The 23,571-nt window shown below is 46.9% G+C and overlaps 1 protein-coding gene across 1 annotated transcript in view; it reads right to left on the reverse strand.

Moving 5' to 3' along the window:
• LOC138452686 (vomeronasal type-2 receptor 116-like) overlaps nt 1-22,625 on the reverse strand; it is a 111,661-nt gene extending 89,036 nt beyond the window's left edge. Inside the window, exons 1-2 of the mRNA XM_069605032.1 lie at nt 21,417-22,625; nt 14,834-15,061 (exon numbers count right to left, since the gene is read on the reverse strand). Coding sequence (XP_069461133.1) covers nt 14,834-15,061; nt 21,417-22,625 — 1,437 coding nt within the window. The remainder of the gene's footprint in view (nt 1-14,833; nt 15,062-21,416) is intronic.
• Nucleotides 22,626-23,571: the final 946 nt, after the last annotated feature.

Consider the following 23,571-nt stretch of genomic DNA (forward strand, 5'->3'; position numbering starts at 1 on the left):
ATATTGTGTCTACTGCTCCGGCCTTTCCTAGCCGGCCCAATCACTTCTCACACCTAACGAACAAAGCAATGGTTTGCTGCAGACCCTCCAAACCTACCACACACCCCAAACTCATTTTCAAGGGGTCCCGACAGCCCAGCAGCAAAGCCTGCTTGCCTGACCATAACAATGTGTGTTCCTTCTGTTGCCAATGTTCGATCTGGTGCCTATGCTATGCCCTCTCCTGCACCCGAGACTGCCTCTAATGCCCTCCAGAAGCATAATGATATGCTCACTGTTACCAATGATAACGCTGTTGCTGGAGCCATGCCATCTCCCGCACCTGAAACTGCCCTCCTGAATTCCAATGCCATGTCCACATGCATATTCCATGCCCCCCACTCTAGGCCCACTACTAGCGACACTCCACCACCACAGACATTGACCCTACCCACCGTTGCCTCATTTAAACAGGCCACCCACGCAACTAAGACAGACACTTACAACATGATGCATCTACTGGTGGTATCAACTTCAAGAACCACCAGGGAGCCCGGGTTATAAAAGGTAAGTCTTTTTTATTAATTTACAGCTTCAGTAGGAGAGGTGAGATAAGGAGATCAATAGCCTGCTGCCTATACCCTTGGCTCTCTCCCTGCTCGTCTCTCTAACCGTCCAACCTGGCACCCTCTCACTCACCACCTTCCATGCCTCACACCAACACTCCAAGCTCCACTCACAGACCCACAGCTCTCATACCAGATATAAACCATACATATACTAGGATACAACACAACACCCCCCACCTGAACCTAGCCTTGATTAATGCTCGTTCCCGTTCCGTGCATGCCCCGGACATATATCACCTCCTATCAATGAATAACCTTGATGCCCTAGCCATCACAGAAACGTGGCTACACACTGCATCTGGCCCGACCTTATTGCTCGCAATCCCAGAGGAGGCAGAGAGGCCTTCATTGCAAAGGACCATCTACGCATTAGGCAAGTTAACTCTTCACTCAACAGCAACTGTGACATCATCTCTCCCAAGTTCACTACCACCCCCACCAACCCCATCTCTGTCCATCTTGTGTACTGCCCACCGGCCCAATCCTCTCCTTTGAAGAGGACCTACTTCTTATCCTAAGCGACAAGATCAAGCCCTCCTCACAAGTATTGCAACTGGGCGAGCTAAACTTAGGCCTTGATGACCCAACCAACCTACCTGCATCCTCACTTGCCAGCGACATCACCACCCTTTGCTTCAATCAACGCATTCTCCACCCCACGCACATTAAAGTGCAACCACTCGATTGGCCAGCAGACACCAACTGTGGCATCTCGATCAAAGCGAACTCTCCCTGCCCATGGTCGTACCACAACATCATCACTTTCTCATTTCCCCCTGGCCCACACGTCAAACCATCCACCATCTCCTTGCCACCATCCCTGGCTCGCAGTTCACGCAAACTCACTAAAGAGAGCCATTTTTTTAGTGTCCTCAACCCAGAACCTCGGGATTCCAGTGATCCCATGTACTTAGCAGATCTCTATTCTGCAACCTTGACTGGCGCCATTAACTCTATTGCCCCTTTGGCTACAAAAAAATTCAAGCCAGTAATCGGTACCAATTCCTGGTATACCTATGATCTGGAGATCCTTAGAGCTGAAAAAGGACTTGCTAAAACATGCTGGAAAATTAACCCTTGCGAAGCATCCAATACGAAATTCTCCAACCTTTCCAAACAAAACAAAAAAGCCATCATCCGAGCCAAAGCCACTACGCTTCACACCCAGATAGCCAATGCTAACTCCAGCTCCAGGGAACAATTTGCCATCCTTAGAGAACTGGAAACTCTAGTCCCCCAAGTTTCCACCTTAACAAAGACTCTGCCTGGTGTGGCAGTATTCAAATGGGCATATTATTCAAAATTGACACGTTGAAAAAGAAAATTCTTGCTAAACAAACTAGCCTCTCGCTCTTGTGAAGGTATTCCAATGTCTGCATCGCCAACACTCCAGGAACCCCCTTGTGCAGCTTCAAAATAATCACCACACAAGAGACCCTACGCATCCTACAAAACCTCAAGCCATCAAGGTATAAAGGAGATGTCTGTCCAGCCTCTCTGATGAAAGATTGCGCAGAAAGTCTAGCTCCTTTTATTACGGTCTTCATCAATGCCGCTTTCACTACCAGGGTGGTACCCTCCTGCCTCAAGGAAGCTTGGGTCCTGCCGCTTCTAAAAAACACACTTAATCCTGCCTCCCACACCAACTACCGCCCCATTACCATGCCTCCCTCACTCCTTAAAATTCTCGATAGAGCTGCATATATTCAAATTCAAGGCCATCTCAAGTCCAACCAAATTCTAGGTATGCGCCAATCAGGTTTTTCGAACAGTACATGGTACGGAATCAGCACTCCTAGACCTTATAAATCAGATGGATGAGCTCAGAGACAAGGGGAAACCTGCTCTGCTTCTCCTAGAATTGTTCGCTGCCAATGACCTTGTCGACCATAGCATACTCTGCCACCACCTTACTTCCTCAGCTTCCTTCTCCCTGGAAGCAGCATCATGGATCACCTCATTCCTTGAAGGTAGGGTAATGAAAGTTTTTGCAGAGAATGCCTGCACATCACCTTCCCCCATCATCTGCAGAGTAACCGAAGGGTCATGTGTTTCACAAACTCTCTATAACATATTCACAAAGCCCCTCTTCGACCATTTGGACTCTCTCGGCATAGCCTATACCAACTATGCCTATGACACGCAGATTCTCCTTCCTCTCACTGGCTCCTATCCTGACGATGATGCCATCCTGTACTCTACCTATGCCACTATGCAGGCTGGAAGGCAACCCATGGTCTCTGTCTCAATGACGAGAAAACGGAACTGTTCATCGCAGGATCTGCTGAAGTTCTAAAAAAAACTGGACACCAAGTACTCAGCCTTGAACATTGATGGCTATGTGATCCCAGTCTCCCCAACTGTGAAAACACTGGGAGTTTACCTTGACTCCACACTCTCCCTATCCCGCCAAGTCAGTGATATCTCCTCTGCTGCAGCCTACTCAACTAAGCTCATTAACGCTGCCAGACCCTTCCTCACCCGTGACGACTGCCTAACTATCGCTCACATGCTTAACATTCCTAGGTCTGAAAACATCTCAACTGCCCGTAGAGCTGTACACTGGCTCCCCATCTGCTTCAAGACACTCTCTATCACCCACAAATGTATCTCCAAATCAGCACCACCATATCTGGTGCAAGAAATCACCAAGTCTCAGTCATCCAGGCCCACTAGAACCCCATATACCCACAGGTTGTTTCAAACATGTGAAAGCAGGCAGATCAAGCGTCCAAGTCACTGCTGCTAAGCAATGGAATGCCCTCCCTCCCGAAGACTCTTATTGGGCTGTTAGGCAGAATCCTGTGCAGTTCCCTCAGGGAGCACTGCAGAAGATTAAGACTACAGGTATATGCAATAAATCCCCTTTGGTATCAGTCCGTACCACAAAGATTTCTTTGGTAGCTGTGGCTGAGCAGTCAGACTTATCTCAAGAGGGAGATGAGCAGTATTCAGGGTTTACACAATAGGACTACAGTACTATGGAACAAGGAAACACTGACCAAAGCTTTGTATCAAAAAGAATATATATTTATTTTACACACTCTTAGGTTTACACACAAATCACTCTATTTAAAGTAAGTTAAAGCAGTCTTGAAAAGTATTCACAACTCCCTATTTAAATTGTAGACTAGTTTGACCCAGAGTGAAAACTGAGCAAAACGGCACAGTGACAACCAGGCAGAAATGGCACTCTAACAGTTTCTTCAGAGGGACGGAAAGAACAAGTTATACACGGTTAGACTCCTAAACACACCAGCAACACTTTCCAATTGGATTGTGAATAAGTTAAGCAAGGCAGTACTTTAGCATCAGCAATACGTTGGTGAAAACCGAGCAAAATGGCACTTCAGCAATATATAAAAGGGAAGGAAAGGTGGTTATAAGAGATTAGGTGCACCAACACATTTCTTGAGGAGAAACAATCTAGAGACGGCAGTTGTAACAGATTTAGCCAAAGTCAGTAGGCCTGTGCCAGAGTCAGTGGCACAAGGCAAAGTGCCTAGGTGCTATATGTTCTAGTAGCTGCAGTCAAGTCTTTGTTAAACGTTGGAAAAGGCGGATGCAGGGCATAGAAAGATAATGTTAGACGAAAAGGCAGCCAACCCAGAAGGTAAGTAAAGGAATTAAAACACCTTTAGCAATACACAACGAAACAGGAGGCCTGGCGGAACAATGTACCTTAAAAGTGGAAGAGGCTCCTGCGGTGGCGGTAGTTCCTGGCAGTTCCTGCAGTTCGGGAGATCCAGCAGAGGAAGAGAGGCTCTCGTCCTGGAGGAAGGTTCGAGTTACTGCACTGCTCAGGGATGAAACCAGCCGCGGTTCTGCCAAACGGAATAAAAGGTACGCTCCTTTAAATCGCGGTCGTGGTGGACAGGTGCCTGACTATCCGGTATCCGAGTGCAGGGCACTGGCGATTCGACCAAGGCAGGTCCTGGAAGGCGATTGGCGAACTGGTTGGCCCCACCAGCTCAAGGGAAGAAGACTTGCAGGCGAAGATCTTCTCAAGTTGTTGGAGAAAAGTTGTGAGGATCTGCAGCAGGGCTTCACTGGTGGTTCAGTCATTGCAGATGTCTTTGGCTTCTCTCCTCTTCAGCTTCTTAGTTCCAGTGGCGACGTCTTGTCCTCCAGTCCTCAGGACAATGCTTTTATGCAGAAAGACCCCCATTCATACAGCCTAGCTGTCACTCACACAGTGGGGTGGCTATCCTGGCGGGAGAACCCCTCAGCCTATCAGGGCAGAGTGCGGCTTGGGTTGCGTAGGCAACCCTGTTAAGGGTGCCTATTCCCCCTCCCACACATCCTGTCTACCCCATACTCAGTGGCGCCGAGAGGAGGGCAGGAGCCCACCAAAAGGACAAACAAAGGATCTCCGACCAGGGTTAGGATTATAGAGAAAGACATGAGAAAGAAATATTATTAAAGTTCTGGCAATAAAAACCTACCAGTGTAAAGTTAATATTAAAATAAACCAGCGGCATGTTAGAGGCTGTCAGTGAAAGTGGTAGCCTCGAACAATGGGAAAATCCCATAGGGAAATATTTGCAGTCGAATATTTACGGTAGTAACCACTGCCACCAGCCAGAAACTTTGGAGAGAGGGACTGTACGGTACCCCCTCGAAAATGAACACTAGGGAAAAACTATTAACCCTGTCCAGTACTTCCATAGTAAGATGGGTTGTACTGGTTCTGTTCATAACTATTGACTAGTAAAGTCAATGGTAACTTTACATGCCCTGGGAGACAATAGTCAGTCCCAGGGTATGAGGTCTATGTTTGGGGGTCGCTACGACACCCTTGTGTCACTGCACGGAGGGTGCTGTGTAACACACATGTAAAAAGAATATACCTATGAGGGTGAGAAAACCCCCATAACCCATAAGCACAAAAACAGGCTGAAACATACATCAAAATACAGCTAAGAGTGGGAAAAAGAGTCTCACTCTTAGTAGGAGTAAAGAAACAAACCCCTGAAATCCAGCAAAGCTGCTGGGGGACTCTATAGGTAAGGGAAATTAACTTTAGAGGAGAATTCTCCCTAACATGGGCCTTGCCCAAAAAGCCCTCAAAACGTGGCTGTTCAGCTAACGTACTCACTTTGCATCACAATGTTTATGTAACCACTATCTAACCACTAACTATGTTGTTTCTTCTCTCATCTTGGAGCCTTGTATAACTGATCTACAGGGTTTGTGCACGATCTACAAATTAAATAAATACAGTTTGTACCTTTTTTGTGTTTCTCCCTGGACATTTTTACTGTTCTACTCTTTTTATTTTAAATATTTTTTTTCCTTTGTTTTAGTTTAATAATCTTTATTGAGATTATAACAGTTTAAGAACAAAGAATAATAATAACAATGCAGATATTCATGAAGAATAATTATGGTCAAAATATAATCAACAGCAATATGGTAAAACAGCAGAAAAACTCATAGCCAAAAGAGTGCAGCTATGAAACTGATTAAAAGGAGATTCATAAACACACACATCTGCAAGCGAAATAAAATCATGAGTGGAGACTAACAGGGGAACGGACAAGGGACAAACAAGAGAACAGAGGGAAGGATGAAGGGGAAAGGACGTCGAAAAATATGATATTAGGACATTTTGATTCATAACATTGGCAAAATCAAATAGTCAAATAAAAGGGGATCAGACAATGCACACAATAGATCAAATGTCAATAATTCAAGAGCCATATGATGACATTTTAAAGCAGTCTAGATAACGAATAAAAAAAGCCCATTTGGCATTATACTTGGGTAAAGTATTGAGGTTAGTCAATTATTTTCACATGACAGATGTTATTCCACCACCCTCTAGTGGATATGGATATATTGTGTGAATCTTTCCAGTTGGTAGTAATGAGCTTGAGAGCAAGAGCTATTAACAGGTCATAAAGCTTGGCAGTCTTAAAGCTTGGCAGTCATAAAGCTTGGCAGAAGCATTCACAATAATGTCATTGACAGCCAGGCTACCAAGGAAGATTTTCAAAAACGTTAGTGGAACATCAACAGTAAAGATAATTTTAAGAAATATCCATACATCCTGCCAGAACTTAAATATATATGGACAGTCAAAAAACATATGTTTGTAGGAGGCAGGGGCACCACCACATGAGCAACATTTATATCCTGCACCTTCGGTGGGTTTGGATAAACATGCTTCATTCACATGCTCTGTGAATGAAGAAGAACAGATGTTGTGTTATGTTGCCCCTGATCCTAGAGTACAAAAGAGACCAAGTGTGGTCACTAAGGGCACAGCCCAGGTCATGTTCCCATTTCAAGTGCACATGCCAATGAATAATCACAAATCAAAGCTTTGACATCAGAAACCATGGTCAGCAGCAGAAGTCGGGCGGCATCCGGCAAATGGTGATGGAGTGCGACTAAGCACGCATTAACCAAAGTTGAAATCCGAAATTGGGATGGAAAAGAGATTTGTTACTTGATGGAAGGAGAGAATGGAGGAACCGTTGACAATTTGCTGAATGAACTTGATGCCTTTGCTCAGCCAGGATTTGCAATACAGAGATCTATCGTTAATAGTAATATGTTTATTGTGCCAAAGATACGTAGAGAGGTTCTTAGATGGGATCTTTGTGCGGGGGAAGAGAAGCAATCTTAGAGCGGATATGGAGGCCTTAATGGGGTCAGACAGGGAATATCCAAGGATTCAGGAGGAGTAAACCAGCAGCAGGATTGTTTGAGAAGAAACGCTGAATGATATAGCTTGAAGTCCGGAAACCTACCCACCCGTTTCATATGTGGCATTTAGCTGGGCAACTGCAATCCTCTTACATTTTCTTGAGCCCCATAAGAAATTGAGAAGGATTAAGTTGATAGACTTAAAAAATGAGGAAGACAAAGGGACCAGGAGCAATTGTAAATAATATAAAACAATAGGGGACAACATAATTTTAATGGTGTCAAGCCGACCCCACCAGGAAAGGTAGAGGGGTGACCACATTGAAGTTAAGTCTGCTGAACAGCATCTGTGTGTTGAGTTGAACGGTGTCGCCCACTGAGGAGGCAAAACGAAGACCAAGGTATTTAATTGTATCATTACACAACTTAAACCCAAACACATCTAAGTCATGTTTGATACAAAAGGAGTTGTGGGGTAAGATCTCAGCTTTGTCTTTATTGAGCTTATGGCCAGAGACTAAGGAGAACTGGTGATGTCCGTCCAGCAGATGAGGGAGAGGAAGTTTGGGATTCTTAATAAGGATAAAAACGTCATCAGCATACGCAGTGATTCTAATAGTGGACTTCCCACAGGAGATTCCAGGAATGTTCTAACAGAGGTTCTAAAGAGAGAATGTAAGGAATAGGAGAGAGGGGACAGCCCTGTCTAGTTCCTCTGCGTAAAGAAAAGAAGGGAGAGGATTGGCCATTAATACTAACAGATGACTTGGGACAAGAATAAAGAAGTTTAATAAGGGAGATAAAATGCTCACCACAGCCATGCCATCAGAGAGATTGGAATTTAAAGTCCCAGTTAACACGATCAAAAGCTTTCTCCACATCAAGCGCGACTGCGGCGTAGCCCTGTTTATCTTTCTTATCCTTAGAAACTACATGGAAGGCATCAAGCAGTAATCTAGAATTAGCAGAGATGTTCCAGCCTTTAACATAGCTGACTTGATCAGGTTTGATCAGAGCAGGTAGAGAGGATTCAATTCTGTTGGCAAGAATTTTAGCAAAGATCTAACTTTCAACATTAATGAGGGAGATTGATCTATAATTTCTGGGAAGAGTAGAATCTTTATCAGCTTTGGGAAATAGGATAAGTAAAGCCTCAGAAAAGGAGCCAGAAGAGGATTGCTAGGAGACAAAGTATGGGTATAACGATTTAAGTCTAGGGGTAAGGGAATGGGCAAGATTATTAAAAAAATCAATAGAAAAGCCGTCCAGACCGGGGGCCTTTCCTTTACCTGGCCCCTTAAAGGCACCAATGATTTCGGGAAGTGAGATATCGCCATCTAAATGAGTAAAATCAATCTGGGGATAAGAATGTCTATTGAGAGGGTCCTGCGGACTCAGGGGTGTATTAAGTCTGAATAGAATTGTTTAAAACAATTGAAAATATCCTCAGGATGATTAAGGGACGTGCCAGATTTGTCTGTAATGTGTTTTCCTTTTTGGTCTTAAGATAAAACGCAAGCGACTTCCCAGTTTTGTTGGAAGTCTGTAAAATCTTGGTTTTATATTTTAATAGAGTCCCAGCAGCCAATTTAGTGAGCTTATTTTTAATTTGAAACCGTAAGGCCATAACTGATTGGAGGATTGTTTCAGTAGAAGCTCGATAGAACTGTTTTTCTGCATTGGAAAGCTGGAGATATAGATCATCGAGACGTTTTTTAAGCTGTTTCTTTTTTCCGCTAGAGTAGGTATTAATATGGCCCCTGAGCATGGCTTTAAAAGCATCTCAATTTGTGACCACTGAAGAGTCATCATCCAGGTCTACAGCAAAGTATTGTTGTTTAAATGATTGAACGGATAAACTGCTGATCTTGGAGCAAATAGTTGTTGAATATCCACTTAGATGAATGGGGCATGATCAGAAATAATGATATTAGAGCTACTAGATTCTATAATGGTGCCAGTGAGAGATTTAAAGGAAAAGATGTAATCTAGGCATGAGAGAGTGTCATGTGGAGGCAAGTGAAAGGTGTTAAGATGGATTTCTGAACTCTGTCTACCCAAGTACCACCTCTTATACTCTCTGAAACGTTTTAAATATTGGGCAGGAGTCTTTCCAAACTTTAAAATGAGAGTTTGCTTCAACATTGCAAAATCCGCTCGCTCAGCCTTCGACATTTCCATAATGGCACTGCAGCCAGAATGGGGCAGTCTGCTGAGTAACCAGGCAATTTTATCAGCATTGTCAACTTGTTGAACTTCACATGCATACTCAAAAGTATTCAGCCAGTCCATAATGTCATTCCGTTCCTCGTACACACTGAGCAGATCTTTTGGAAACCATGGATGAGAGGAGGCCCCCGACCCATGTCCAGGACCCTTGGATCCATTGGCAACCTGAAACTTGGCCAGTTCCAACTGGTGATCCCTGTCCTTCTGTTTTTCTGGCTGTTCGATTTTTAGTTTGGCCATATTGAATTCACGCTCCTTCTGCCTAAACAGCAGCTCTTGCTTCTTGAATTCAAGCATGGCCTCCCCATCAGTACTGGAAGAGGAAACATTGGACATTACATCCTCCCTGTCCTCATGGTCGCTGGAGAGCAGTTCGGCAGCAGATCCGTCGGTTCTGCCAGTGAGAGCAGCCCCACCTCCTTCCACACTGTCCTCAGAAGTTATAGCGTCAAGCTGCGCTTCTTGCCATGCCATGATTCTTTGGATCATTTCCATTTTAGTGCCTTGAGAGGAGACACCTCTCTCAGTACACATCTTTTTCAATGTTTCTGATTTGGAAGCATTTAAAGTTAACAAGGTATTTGTTTCCATACTGTTCGATAGGACTATGGCCTTTTAAAAGTTATACTACGACAATTCACTACGTGTCCTGTTAGGAATAACTTGAAATGCCTTCGCCTGTGCGCAACACTGGATACCCTCAGTCGTATCCCACCACTGCCACCAATATGTTAAGACGGATTTCTGAACTCTGTCCTGGAGGGGCAGAGGTTCAGAAGGCCAGCATAGTTTCTTGGAACAGGGTAACCTCTGGACAAGCCAGACCAATCAGGGTAGCGATGGTGGCGGTCAAGACTAGGGGCCTCATTACAACCCTGGCGGTAAGGGGTTAACGGCGCCGTAAAAGGCTGCAGCGCCGTTAAACTCTTAACGCCCGATTCACACTTTAACGCCTGCTTTTTGCAGGCGTTAAAGTCCAACCCGCTAAGGGACCTTGGTGCTTATTACGGCACCGTAATTTACGGTGCCGTAATTAGCGCCTTCACCATTCCCATTGAGCCCTATGGGCCAAAAATGGGAATGGTGAAGGGGCCATGGTGAATGGGGATTTACCGCCCCGTCAACCTTGGAATGGGGTGGTAAATCCGCCATCCACCATGGCGGAATCCGGCATGGACCATGGTGCTAATACTACTATGGTCCAACGCCAGGGTTGTAATGAGGCCCTAGGTCTCAAGAGGTGTGAGGGTGACTGAAAGCCCGCAATGAGCACACGAAGCAAGGACACGTACAAATTACTCCAAACAGGTGTTATATAAAAAAATATAGACACATTTATTACAAGGCATTTGTAATATTGACCATAGTAAAGAATCACGGTAAATCTCAAGTAAACCAACACATCACAATCAAAGTACAGTATATATACAATACCAAAGGGTCTACAGAGTTAGACGCACAAAATATGCAGACCACCTAGATGGGGAGGAAAACTGGCAGTGCGAATAATAGTTAGACCCAGTCCACCTTCAGAGGCACCTAACTAGAAGGAAGTCCGAGCCCTACGAAGAGTGGAGCCTTGTGCTCAAAAGTACCTGCACACGCTGGTGCCAACGGGCAAAAGGGAGTCTCTTTAAGGAAATCAGGCAGTTCAGATCGGTGAACAAATGAAGATGAACAGATCTCCGCGACTCAAGCGCAGCCTCCACTGTGGGTAGAAGCAGAGCGTGAGTACGGAAAGTCGTGCTGTTTGACACAGCGGGGAAAAGCTATGGGCTCCTGCAGGAGGGCGACCAGTTCCTAGCGTTGCTACTCACCGGTCCCCGATGCAGGCAGACCCAGGCTTCTCTGCGTCAGTTTCAGTGCTGGCAGGTTCAGATACGAGCAGGGGGTGTCTCGTTGTCGTGTAGATTGCGCGGCAGCAGAAGTTGGAGTTGAGGATGTCCCAAACGCAATGAACCCGCACAGATTGTTACCACAGCAGGGCAACGGAGCGGCTGTGTGTATTTCAGCCCAATGTACACTACTCACTTCAGACCTGGGAACGCCAAGTGTACGAATCATGTGAGAGTGTCTAGGACTCATAATACAACAGCAACCTGACGGTGGTTACAGAGCAAGACTCCTGGGTAGGCTGGTCAGTCAACTGGATGGCCCAGAGACACTTCCGAAGGCTTACGTGCAGGAGATGGTGAAGATGCCGAGAATAGTTGTTCCCACTATTCCAAGGGGTTGAAGTACCAGTACAGTTCGATCAGAGGTAGAAAGGGTTTCACCAGGCGACAGCAGTGCCGAGGAGCAGTCCTTCAGCGGGTCACCAGCGATTCCTCGGTCCAGCCTCTTGGTTGCGAATACTTGGCTCCTGTATCCCTTTGTTCGTGAGAACTCAGGAGATCGACGTGGTAGTGGTGTTTCCAGCCTCCTCTTATCCAGGTTTCCCTTTGCGCCAAAATGGAGGGGACCCAATAGGAGATCTGCTCTCAAAACACTCACACCATACGTGGACCTATCACGGACCACGGTGGTCTCAGGCATTCATGACACACTAGACTCTCTGGCACCCAGGATGTGTATTGGGACCAGACATCCCAGCCCACATCCTGGAGGCTCACACCAGGCCTGTAGAAGCCCGCGAAAGCATCCGTGTTTCGCGGAAATGTACATGCCCAAATAAGGAAGGCCCTGGGTCGGCTCGACCTGGGGAAGGTGAAGGGGGCAAGACGGTCAGCAGACAGGACAAAGAACCTCATGGTCTGGCCATCTTGGAAGCCAGGCCACCCTTTTGGGCTAAGCGCGAGACACGCGCTTAAACAGCCAAAAGGAGCTCAAAACACAAAGAAACGATCGCTGCCACCAGTCCCGTCCGTGATTCACTTGCACCGTTCGTTAACAATCCACGAGAGTATCTAGGGCCCAAAAATGACTAGAGACCCAAGAGAGCAGAATCTTAGCTTACAGTGCCCTCTTGTGCCATGTTGCGCGAAAGCTGCAACATGAGCGAAAGAACTACGGAAAACAACGTTTCCCGGTACTGACTGTCTTAAGGGCATGTCAGTATCCCCGTAAGAATGGAGCAAAAGCCCAGAGGAGTGCGGCAGGAGGCCGTGCTTCTCTGGCAAAGTCTAGATCAGGGTGTAAAACAACAGCAAAAGTGTAGGGGTTGCCACATGGAAGGAAAATTACCTACAATTATGAAATCTTTCCTAACAAAAGGTATAATCTAATTGTGTTGGATGAGATTCTGATTATATGATTAGTTATTTATAACGCACTTAATACCCAGAGGTTTCTAAGCACAGACCTGGGAATCAAACCTGTGTTGCTCCGTGTCGTCTTGCTTCCAAGGCGAGCATGTTGCCCCTGAGCTATCCTCCCGATGAGAAAGTCTCCATGAATCAACTAGGCCAATTTCAGTGAGACAGCTCGTAAAGGATTTATGGCTCTTTGAGCTTTTGAACACACATTTAGATTTCCTATCTAAAAAAGGGTCCAGAACCTGATTAACATCGCCACAAGTGATAGGATTAGTGAGACCATTGTTGCGTATCAGTTGTTTCAAGCAAACCCAAAAATCCGGGTCAAGTAGGGTAGGGCCATAGATGTTCAAAATGGAAATATGATCCGACCCAATGAGAAGTTTAACGGCAGAGACAGAGAAAACAAATAGGCCCTGTCTTTCTTGTTGTTGTGCCTACTTTACCAAGGCTTTTGACCTTATTCCCTGTGCAGCTCATTACATGGGGTATAGAAAAGAACTTGCTATGCTATATACAGCTGTTGTACATCAACACATCGTCGCAGTTCGGTTGAATCTTGCAGGCCACTGTACAAAATGTCAAGTCACTAACAGTGGCCTTAAGCAAGAATGTGTTTTAAGGTAAATTCTGTACAACCTGTTTACATCGGATATGAGTTTAATGTTTCAACAAACTAAACATTTCCCACCTACGATTAATGGCGTACAAACACTGTGGTTATCCTATGCCGATTACATTATAATGTTCGATTGCACGCAAATTAGACTACAACGATCTATTAATTCTTTGGTGGAATACGCAAAGGCAAATGCAATGATTATTAGTATAGCCAAAACAAAAATTCTGCGGCTGAGTAAAAAAAAAATTGGTAGGGAAAATGTAGTATGGCGTATTGAGGATATTCCAGTGGTTAGAGTAACATAATACAATTACTTGAGTTTCTCCATTACAGAAAAACCCAGTGGGAAATTGTACCAGGAAAGGTTGTTGCTATAATTGTGGTTGGCCATAAAAAAATATATTGTGTATCGTGGAGGTTATAACATTGAAGGGCTCCTTGAGGTATTTAGAGTGAGCATATAACCCACAGTACTTTATGGGTTGGTAGCTTTAAAATATTAGCAAATTGCATGGTTAGAAACAGCTTGAGGGCAAATCATTAAGATCAGTTATGAATGTACCCGAATCAGTACCAATAGAGGCACTGCATCTTGAGTATGGGGTTACGTCAATAACTACACTGTGGTACGTTCAAAGAATGTTATTATATGCAAATTGTGAGCAGTAACCATGAGTCCAACTATGTGCTCTGCTAATGGCAAAAAGCATTGGTAACATGGATGAAAATAGCTTCATGGTCGAACTTTAAAAGTCTGCAGAAACATTCATAGATGAGTTAAATCTGGCTCCGGGTGCGTTAGTATTAGACCCTAAGTATGAGGTTAAAATAAAAAGAAAGCAAGAAGCTGGGTCTATCAATCTTTTAATGACCATCTACCTACCCCCTACTTAACTAAGCTCGGCACCATTGAGCTCAAACGCTTTGTTTTGTGTTGTGCGTTTGAATGTGTTGCCCACCATGGAACTCATTGGCTCTTGGTCTAAATTCCCACACATGAAAAGACTTTGTCCTCTATGCCATGTTGAGGTTGAAACCTGTCGCCACCTTCTTACAAGCTCTAAGTCCTTGGAATCTCTTTATAGACGTGAATATGCTAATCTTATTACTATTTTAAAAGAATTGTCAAACTTGTATGGTACAACATGATTGGTTATACATATGGAGGGAAGTGTTGATGAAGGTTAAACATTATTAACAAGAAGTAGTGACCATATGGTGGAGAGACTCCACCTGCTCTAATGCAGTATAAAGGTGGATTTATTTTCTTTTTAGAAAAATGTTGGAATTTAAACTGTACAAAATTATTATTAACTTCGATATCAATTAGCTATTAACTGATTATCGTGCAATTGTTTAAATCAATAACATTGATAGGCATGGCTTCTGGACATGTTCTGCCTCTTTTGCAATCACCACTCTTCGTTCAATTCTTTGTCTTCTCTGGCCCCTGCGGGGGTTGTTACCTGCATGAATCTGGGGTGCCACCGGATGGCGCTGTCATCAATGTTGAATTGCTGCTCCCCTGTGGCGCTGACACTTAAGCTCCCCACTTTGACACTTGTCATATTTTCGGCAGAATAGTATATCCAGTTTAAGATGTCAAAGCGCGCGGGCGGGTCCCCTTGATCATCGAAGTAGACCTCGTCGCCAGCAGAGGTCTTAAAATGAACATTGCGCATGTGACGGGGCAACTGCAAAGAAGAAACGAGAGAGAGAATTAAGTAACGGGAGAACCCCGGAAATAATCATCATGGCGGCACTAGGAGGCCATGCATGGGTGGTGTGGGGACAGGGAAAGGGTGCTGCAGTGAGTGATAGCTGCAATAGCAGGCGTGCTTCCGGCCATCTGCAGGGGTGTGCTTGTGGAGAGCATATCTATGTTTGCTGCCAGCAGATGGCGTCGATGTGACGTTTCTGATCTTTCTTTAGTTGAAGGGTAAGCGGTGCAGCTAGGACATTACAAGTCCCGGTGATGTGGGTTATCCAGCAATGGGTTTGGTAACTCCCCATTCCACAGGACTCCATGGGAGTGGGGTGCCGGTGATTCCATGACAACTCTTCCTACCAGGGCAGTCGGAGCTGCCAGGCACAATGGCCCAGGAGGTCATAGTCCTAGTCTGGTGGTCTGCAAAGGGTGCCCGTAAGGTGCAAATGGCACCCTTATTTCCAGAATGCCACCCTTGTACTGAGGCCCACTATTTACTTGTGATGAGACAAAATGCCCGAGATGGATGGAGTACCTGATGCATCAGTCTGTGGAATGTAGCAGGGGCCCCATGGAGACCCTAGAGGAATACTTTACATTGGGATAATCCTACAGGAGTGGAAAAAGCGATTTTACTTTACCCTCTGGGTATACTGGCAATTGCCAATAGCCCTTTGTTAAGTCGTTTAAGTTATTAATACGCAGTAAAGGATGGTGGTAAAGGATGGTTGTCGAAATTGTGAAATGAGGTTTACCCTTCAGAAATCTATACAAAATCTCCAAGTGTCATCAGGTGTTGCAACAAGAACTATTGGGGAGTACAATGGACTTTGAGACAGTATGATTATGTCAAAGGCTAACCTTTTCTCCAAATCCTGTATAATTACATCTGTTCGGGCCCCAAGGATCCCACACGACTTTAAGCTGATCACCTTCCTGGGGGAAGTACGAATCTAATGGAAAACCCCCTTTACTCTTCCTGTCTCATTACAAAAGACATCTGAAAACTGTTCTACTATGTCATGAAGATCCTGTTTTTGATTTTGATTTTGTGACAGATCCGAGGCAACAGCATAGCAGAAGCAGCAACAGCCCAATTACCTCTTTCTCAGACAACCTTGATAGCTAGGTAGAAGGATGTAGGGGTGTGATAACTATTTGATACACCCTGGGTTATATATGAAAAACATGCCACATTGTTACACATAGTAAAAACAAACTTTATTCAAAGGAAATTTATAAAAACAAAGATGTTGCTCCTAAGTGCTTTCCACAAGGCACAATGTACACCAAAATCAATAGAAAAAGAAAAGATACACTTTCTCAGAAAACAACAATGTCAGTGACTGTGGTTAGTATGTGACATAAATTGATTCATAACAAATATTCATTGCTTTTTAAATATAGCATTTCATTATAGGGGGGGCTGTACAGGGAACGTTATTGTAGTCCGTATTCAGAAATACACAAAGTTTTTAGTGTTTTAAGGATGTCTACATATGTTTCGGCTAAGATACTGCATTGACACCTTCCCTGGTGTCTTGCTCCTCTAAGTTTAGCCCTCTTCAGGACAGTGGATTTCTTTACAGAGTGATCTGATGTTCACTTATTCCCCAATAGTTCAGATTTTCCAGGAAGCTTGTCGGTATCTAGTGGTTGGACTGGAGAGTTATTTTGCATAAGATGGGATATCTTCCTTCTTATAAGGTTTTTTTGCCTTCCACTTTTGCAGAGTTGTAGTAGTTGCAAATAGGAGATATCTTCCTTCTTTTGTAGTTTCGAGATTGCGCAGTTATTATATATCTCCTTTCGACGGTAGATACTGCCTGATTAATTCAGGGTTTTTTCATGCTAAGTCTCAGGTCGTCTCGGGAGTTTGATGCCTTTTTGTTTCGTCAGGGTTTCACAGATTTCTTTGGCATAGAGTGCACAGCATCTACGTGATGTTCTCCTTCTGCTGCCTGTCACGGTGTGGCTCGCGTGCCGGGGTCCTTTCGCTTCCTTGCTTGCTTCCTTGCTTGTTTGTTTCCGGGTGCGGTATACTCTGAGCAAGGTGGAATAGTAAGACAGAGATTCTTCTCATTGGGACGCCTGCCCCTGCTTTCCTTCTCTCACTCTGGCCACCTGCATTGGGCCCTCTTCCTTCTCCTTCCTATGAGGCAAAAAACCTTGGTGTCATCTTTGACTCCACTCTCTCTTTCTCTCCTCACATCTCGGACGTCGCCAGGATGTCCCACTACCAGCTGCACCTCCTCTAAGGGACTCTGCCCTTTCTCACTTTCCCCCAGAAGCTCGTAGTCTCCAGAGCCCTGGATCTCTGACTACCGCAACAGCCTCTTTCTCAATCTGCCTTCCTCTACTCTCTGCCCTCCGCAAATAATCCAGAACAGGACTTAAAGACTTGTCCGTGATCTCAAGCCCAGGGACCGTATCTCTCCAGCCCTAAAATCTATCCACTGGCTCCATATGGCTGCTAGGATTGATTACAATTGTTTGCAAGGCTATTTGGGGCCAGAGCCCGTTCTACATCTAATGCTCTCTTCCAAAATACCTTCCTTCTTGAGCCCTTCGCTCAGCTACTTCCAACTCTCTAAGGGTTATATACTCCTCCAGGCTGAGCATGGGGGATAGATATCTCTCCTCTGAAGGTGCCTCCCTCTGGAATGGCCTACCTGCTCCTCTCAAAATTGAGCCGGACCACCTGAATTTCCGGAAGCAGCTCAAAACTTTCCTCTTATCCTCTGCTTTGTCTCTCTCCCTCCCCTGCTGACCTACCTGACTTACCTGTCTGCTGTACTGACTGGTTGCTTGGCTACCCTCAGAGTCTCACTGGGTACTAGGCTCTTTCTTCATCAGTCACCCTTGCTCTGCCTCTGGCCCTACCATACACTTAGGGGCTGTAACTGTAAACCCTACACTCTTTTGTTCTCCTTGCACTACCCAGAGCCGTGCTACCCTGGCTGCACTTACTCAGAGCATGGCTGCCCTGTTTTCCCCTCCACTCTCCTTGCACCCCCCCTTTACCCTTGCACTTCTTCTCGCACTTGCACGATATGAATGACACAATGCCTAGTAAGATTGTTTGTCTTGTGCTCCATCTATCTTCCCTCCCTTGTCTCGTTGCGGCTTGAAACACCAGTGTGCAGGCGCGTTATAAATGTCTTATCATATCATATATCATATCATACCCTTATAGTCAGGATCCACTACCCTTGCTAAATCATCTAAGCCATGTAACCAAGCTAGCCCTGATTTAGATATCACCTGTTTATAGGTTCCTTTTGGGGTATTAAGACTAGGTCTGTAAGGAGTAACAACCTATCTCCTAGCAGTAGGGTTTCTTCTCGACTACTTCTAAATCAAAACCTAAAGATTCTTTAGTGGCTATAGTGAGACTTGAATCCCGCTTGCTCAGTTTTACAAATGTGAGGGTCCCCCAGTTTGCATCAGCTGAATCGTATCCCACTCCTGCCACCACATGTAAGGGATCAAGAGTAAGTGGTGGTTACAGACTTTTATTTGTCACAAAAGAAAAAGGGGTTTGCGGAAATCCTATCTACCGTTAATCCTAAGAGGCATTTCCCTGGCTCCACAAAACTAAGTACCATCTGTGTCAGGATGTTTTTTAAACTTCTTTTTATTATAAGCGAGGCAGCAAAACACAGGCGAACAGTGTCAGGCAGTAGCAATGTGAAAAAGCAGCATACATAGCGTAGGTATGCAGCGGTTACTACACATGATGAAACATTCAAAGAACAAAATACAGTCACATCATAGAAAAGGATATCAGGAAACTATGTCAGGGGTGAGACCCCGAGCTGGTGGGGTGACGCGGGGGGGGAGGAGGTGTCCTGAGACTCGGCTAGGTCAGACATATAGGAGCGGAACCTGAGCCAGATGTTTCTAGGTCTGGAGTGAGTGGGTTGTAAGTGGGACCAGGCTTCCTCAGAGTCAGAGGCCCACGTGACCGCTCTCAGCCATTGGGCATGTGTGGGAGGCCAGGGGCGAAGTCAACAGAGCAGGATGGAGCGCACCGCGAGAAGCAGGCAGAGACCGGCTAGTTTCTTGGAGTCCCGAGTGAGGCCTGGGAGATCATGAAAGAGGCATACCAGCGGAGAGAGAACAATGGGGTGGTCAGTTACAGCGGACACTGTCGAACAAACAGCCTCCCAGAATTGTGCGAGGCGGGGGCAGGACCAGATCATATGGATGTAGTCGCCATCATCTTGGCCACATCTGGGGCAGCTGGCAGGGTGGTCGACGGACATAAGGTGTAGTCTGATCGGGGTGTGGTGAAACCTGTGAAGCACTTTGAATTGGATAAGTTTAAACCGGGAGTTGAAGGAAACCCGTTGCGTGCATTCGCATAGGTGGGCCCAGCGATCATCAGACATCCCAACACTGAGGTCCGCCTCCCAAGCACATCTCAGTTTGGCAAAGTCTGGGAGCGATCTGGATTGTAGCATGGTATATAACCTAGAGATCTTACCCCTCGTAGGGCCGGGGGAAGTGAGCTCCTCAATGGCAGGGTCGTCAGGTGGCACTGCAGGGAATGTTTGGTAATGTCCCTTAAGGGTCCTGCGAAGGGATGCGTACTGAAGCCATACACTCCGGTCTCCTCTCAGGGGCAAGGGAAGGTCGGGCCACTCGACGAATATACCCTGGACAAACACATCGCGCAACAGCTCGAAGCCCGCGTCCGCCCATCGGTGAACCATACCCGGTGGAACCCGTGGGACCCCAGGGAGAAAATTCCAAAGAGGGAGATTGCCATGGAAGGCATAAGCAGTCCCCGTCAGCTTCCACATCTTTGCCAGTGCAACGGCTGTGCAGGCAACCGGATTCTGTGAGTCCCGTGTCAAGGGGGCGGGTTGCAACACCAGGGAGCGGATGTCCCGGTCGATCACCGCAAGCTTCTCAAGTCGGACGTGCGGGGGAGGATCTGTAGTATTAAACCAATAGGAGGTGTATTGGATTTGTGATGCCAGCCAGTATTTAAGAAAGTTAGGGGCTCCAAAGCCCCCGTTAGACATGGGAGTGGAAAGGGTCCCGATTTTAAGGCGGACCGCTACCTGAGTGCCAAAGAAAGGAGTTCACGGTGCGAGACAAGTCGTGAAAAAATCCCACCCCCGGCCACAAGGGAATGTTAGCGAACCTGTAGAGCAGCTGGGGCAACACCACCATTTGCAGCAGACCTATCCTGCCAGCCAGAGAAATCGGGAGTTTGTCCCAGACCTGGATCTTAGCTGTCAAGTGTGTGAGATACTCCTGGTAATTTTCATGGAAAGTCAGCTCACGCTGGCGAGTCACCACCGTCCCCAGGTAGTTAAATGTGGATTGTGCCCATGTGAAACCGAGGGTGTCGAGGGGGGGAGAGGTACATTCCGTGAGCGGAAAAAGAATGGATTTCGAGCAATTCACTTTAAGGCCCGAGACCCGACCGAAACGGATAATGTCCGCAAGTATAGGGGGTAGGTTGGTGGAAGGAGAGCGCACAAACAGCAACGCGTCATCCGCATAGAGGGACACTATGTCCGTCTGCCCCGCGGAGCGAAGGCCTCTGTGAGCATGGAGTTGGCGGAGCATGTCGGCGAAAGGCTCGATTGCTATCGCAAAGACCAGGGGAGAGAAGGGACACCCCTGTCTCGTCCCCCTGGCGATCTTGAAAAGGGGGGAATAACGGTTGCCAGTGCTGACCCTTGCAACCGGCTCGGAATAAAGCAATCTGACCCAGGAAAGAAAAGAGGGGCCGAATTTACAGCACTCGAGGACCCGCCACAGGTACCTCCATGAAACCGAATCGAATGCCTTTTGCATGTCAAGGGCAGCAGCCACAGCGTGTGTCTCGGGGCTGATTCTGTCAATAATGTTGAATAGGCGCCTCAGGTTCAGAGAGGTGGAGCGACCCGGGATAAAACCGGCCTGGTCCAAGTGGATAATGGATGGCAAGAAGGGAGCCAGCCGGAGAGCCAGAGCCTTGGCAAATATCTTGACATCGCAGTTTATGAGAGAGAGTGGGCGATACGAACCGCACTGCGAAGGGGGTCTACCAGACTTAAGAAGTACTGTAATTGTGGCCTCACGGAGAGATGGGGGGAGCACCCCGGCCTCCACGGACTCCTCCCAGAGAGCCAGCAAATGAGGGAGCAGTTGTGACTTGAAACGTTTATAGAACTCGACCGGACACCGTCCGAGCCAGGGGTGCGACCCGACGATAGGGAATCGATAGCAACCGACAGCTCCTCCCGCGTGAGAGGGGAGTCAAGGGAGTCCGCGGTCTCCGGAGACAGAGTTGACAGATGGAGGGTGTCGAGAAAGGAGTCGATCTCCGTCAGCGATACCTCATCGGCATTGGAGTACAGGGATTCGTAGAAGGTGAAAAATTCCCTGTTAACCTCCTGTGAGGAGACTGCCATAGAGCCATCAGCTCTCTCAACCCCGAGGATATGCGGGGACCCCGTCTCGTGTCGGATCAACCGAGCCAGAAAGCGGCCGGGGCGCTCTCCCTCCCCATACCTCCTTGCCATGCCAGGGTTATCAAGGAACCTCTGCTCACGGTCCGCAAGAGAACGAAACTTGTCCAGTTCCTCGCCGATGTCAGCCAGGTTACCCGGGGTGGAGTGAAGCGAGCATGTAGCCTCCAGGGACGAAAGTCTAGATTCACTGTTGGCAAGGTCTCTATGGATCGACTTAAGGGCCCAATTCTCCTTGGACAGCGCAATCCCTCTAATATAAACCTTGAATGTCTCCCATAAGGTGGCCTGGGACGTTACCAAGCCTGTGTTGGTCTCGAAGAACTCTTCGATCGACAACTCAAGCTCAGAGCAGAACTCCGGGTCAAGTAGGGAAAGGGGTTTCAATTTCCAGTGTCGGAAGCGGGCGGGATCGGGACCCCAATCTACGGTAATGGTGACAGGAGAGTGGTCAGATAGGGTTCTCGGAAGGATCATTAGTTGTGTTACGCTCCTAACCAATACGTTGGAGATCACCCACCTATCAATGCGAGAGTAGGAGTCGTGAACAGAGGAGTAGAAAGAGTAGATGCGAGAATCCGGGTAGAAGAACCTCCATGCATCCACCATGGCCAGACAGGGAAGGGAAGACAGCGCAGCGTAAGCCGCCCTGGAGAGGTGACGGGGCCTGGAGCCTGATCTATCTAGAGCTATGTCAAAGATCGTGTTGAAGTCCCCACCCCAAAGGATTGGAACAAGGGGGAAGCCATCGAGAAGGGAGGTGACCTGCACATAAAAATCCGGGTCATCGATGTTTGGGCCATAGATGTTCAGAAGAAACACTTCCTTGTGGTGCAGCATGGCGTGGAGCAATACATATCTACCCTGGGGGTCAATTGTCGAGGAGATGAGGGTAAAATGGAGGCTCTTGTGAATGAGGGTCATGACTCCCCGGCTTTGAGAGGAGTAATCGGTGAAAAACCTATGGGGACCCCAGGACTTGGCAAAACGCATGCAGTGTACAGAGCGGGCATGAGTCTCTTGAAGAAAGAGAATCTTTGATCCATGGCGCTCGGCCTGCAACTGAAGTTGTCTCATCTTTCTATAATTCCCTAGTCCCCGTACGTTCCAGCTCATAAAGGTCAGGGCACTCTCAATCACAGTGTGACGGTGTTTGGGATTAAGTAGAATGTCAGTGACCTAAGGGTCGGGTCCACGGTCCTACGACAACAGTTCCAGAGTGCCTCGGCACAATCCGCCTTCACTGCCAGCGCTAATTTTCCAATAACAAAAACCCCAACATAACCCACCCCCACCCACACCCCCCCCAAACAGAGGGATGATACGCCCATCCCCTTGCAAACAAAACCAAAACAAAGGCATCAGCGCCTGGGGGTCTGAAGGCCTGACTGGCCGTATCGCTCCGGGTTGCAGCAGAGCAAGTAAATCATGAGATGCCCACAATGGAGGTGAAATGTAGATTGGACAAAGTTCTCGCACATAGCGATCCGGGCGGGCCCTGCAAGTTGGACTGAGCAAGCAGGCTACGGGATGAAGGATCAACGTGGCCCCAGTACAGGGACCTAGGATAACTGCTGAACCGAGGTCAGGGGAGAGGGATCAGCCAGGGAAGTGTTCATCAATGAATTTGGAGGCCTCTTCTGGGATCGTGAAGAACAACACCTAATTGGCGTGCTCTATGCGGAGCTTGGCAGGATAGAGCATAGCGTATTTGATTGAGTGGTCTCGTGGCCTGCGTTTCACCGCCTGGAAGGTCTTGCGCTCCCGCTGGACAGCCGTTGAGAAGTCAGGGTAAAGATGGATCCTCGCCCCGCCCAGTAATAGCTCACCTTTGAGTCTTGCGGCCCTGAGGAGGGCATCACGGTCACGGTAGTTCAATACACGAGCTATGATGGGTCGAGGTGGGGCACCGGGCCTAGGTTTGGCCACCAGAGCGCGGTGTGCCCGCTCAATTGCGAAGTGTGGAGAAAGCTCGGGCTCATCAAGGAGCGACAGAAGTGTGCGCTGAACAAAGTCCTCCATT

Source organism: Ambystoma mexicanum, chromosome 4p (genome assembly GCF_040938575.1).
Source record: "Ambystoma mexicanum isolate Mex_15411 chromosome 4p, UKY_AmexF1_1, whole genome shotgun sequence".
NCBI classification, from domain to species: Eukaryota; Metazoa; Chordata; class Amphibia; order Caudata; family Ambystomatidae; genus Ambystoma; species Ambystoma mexicanum.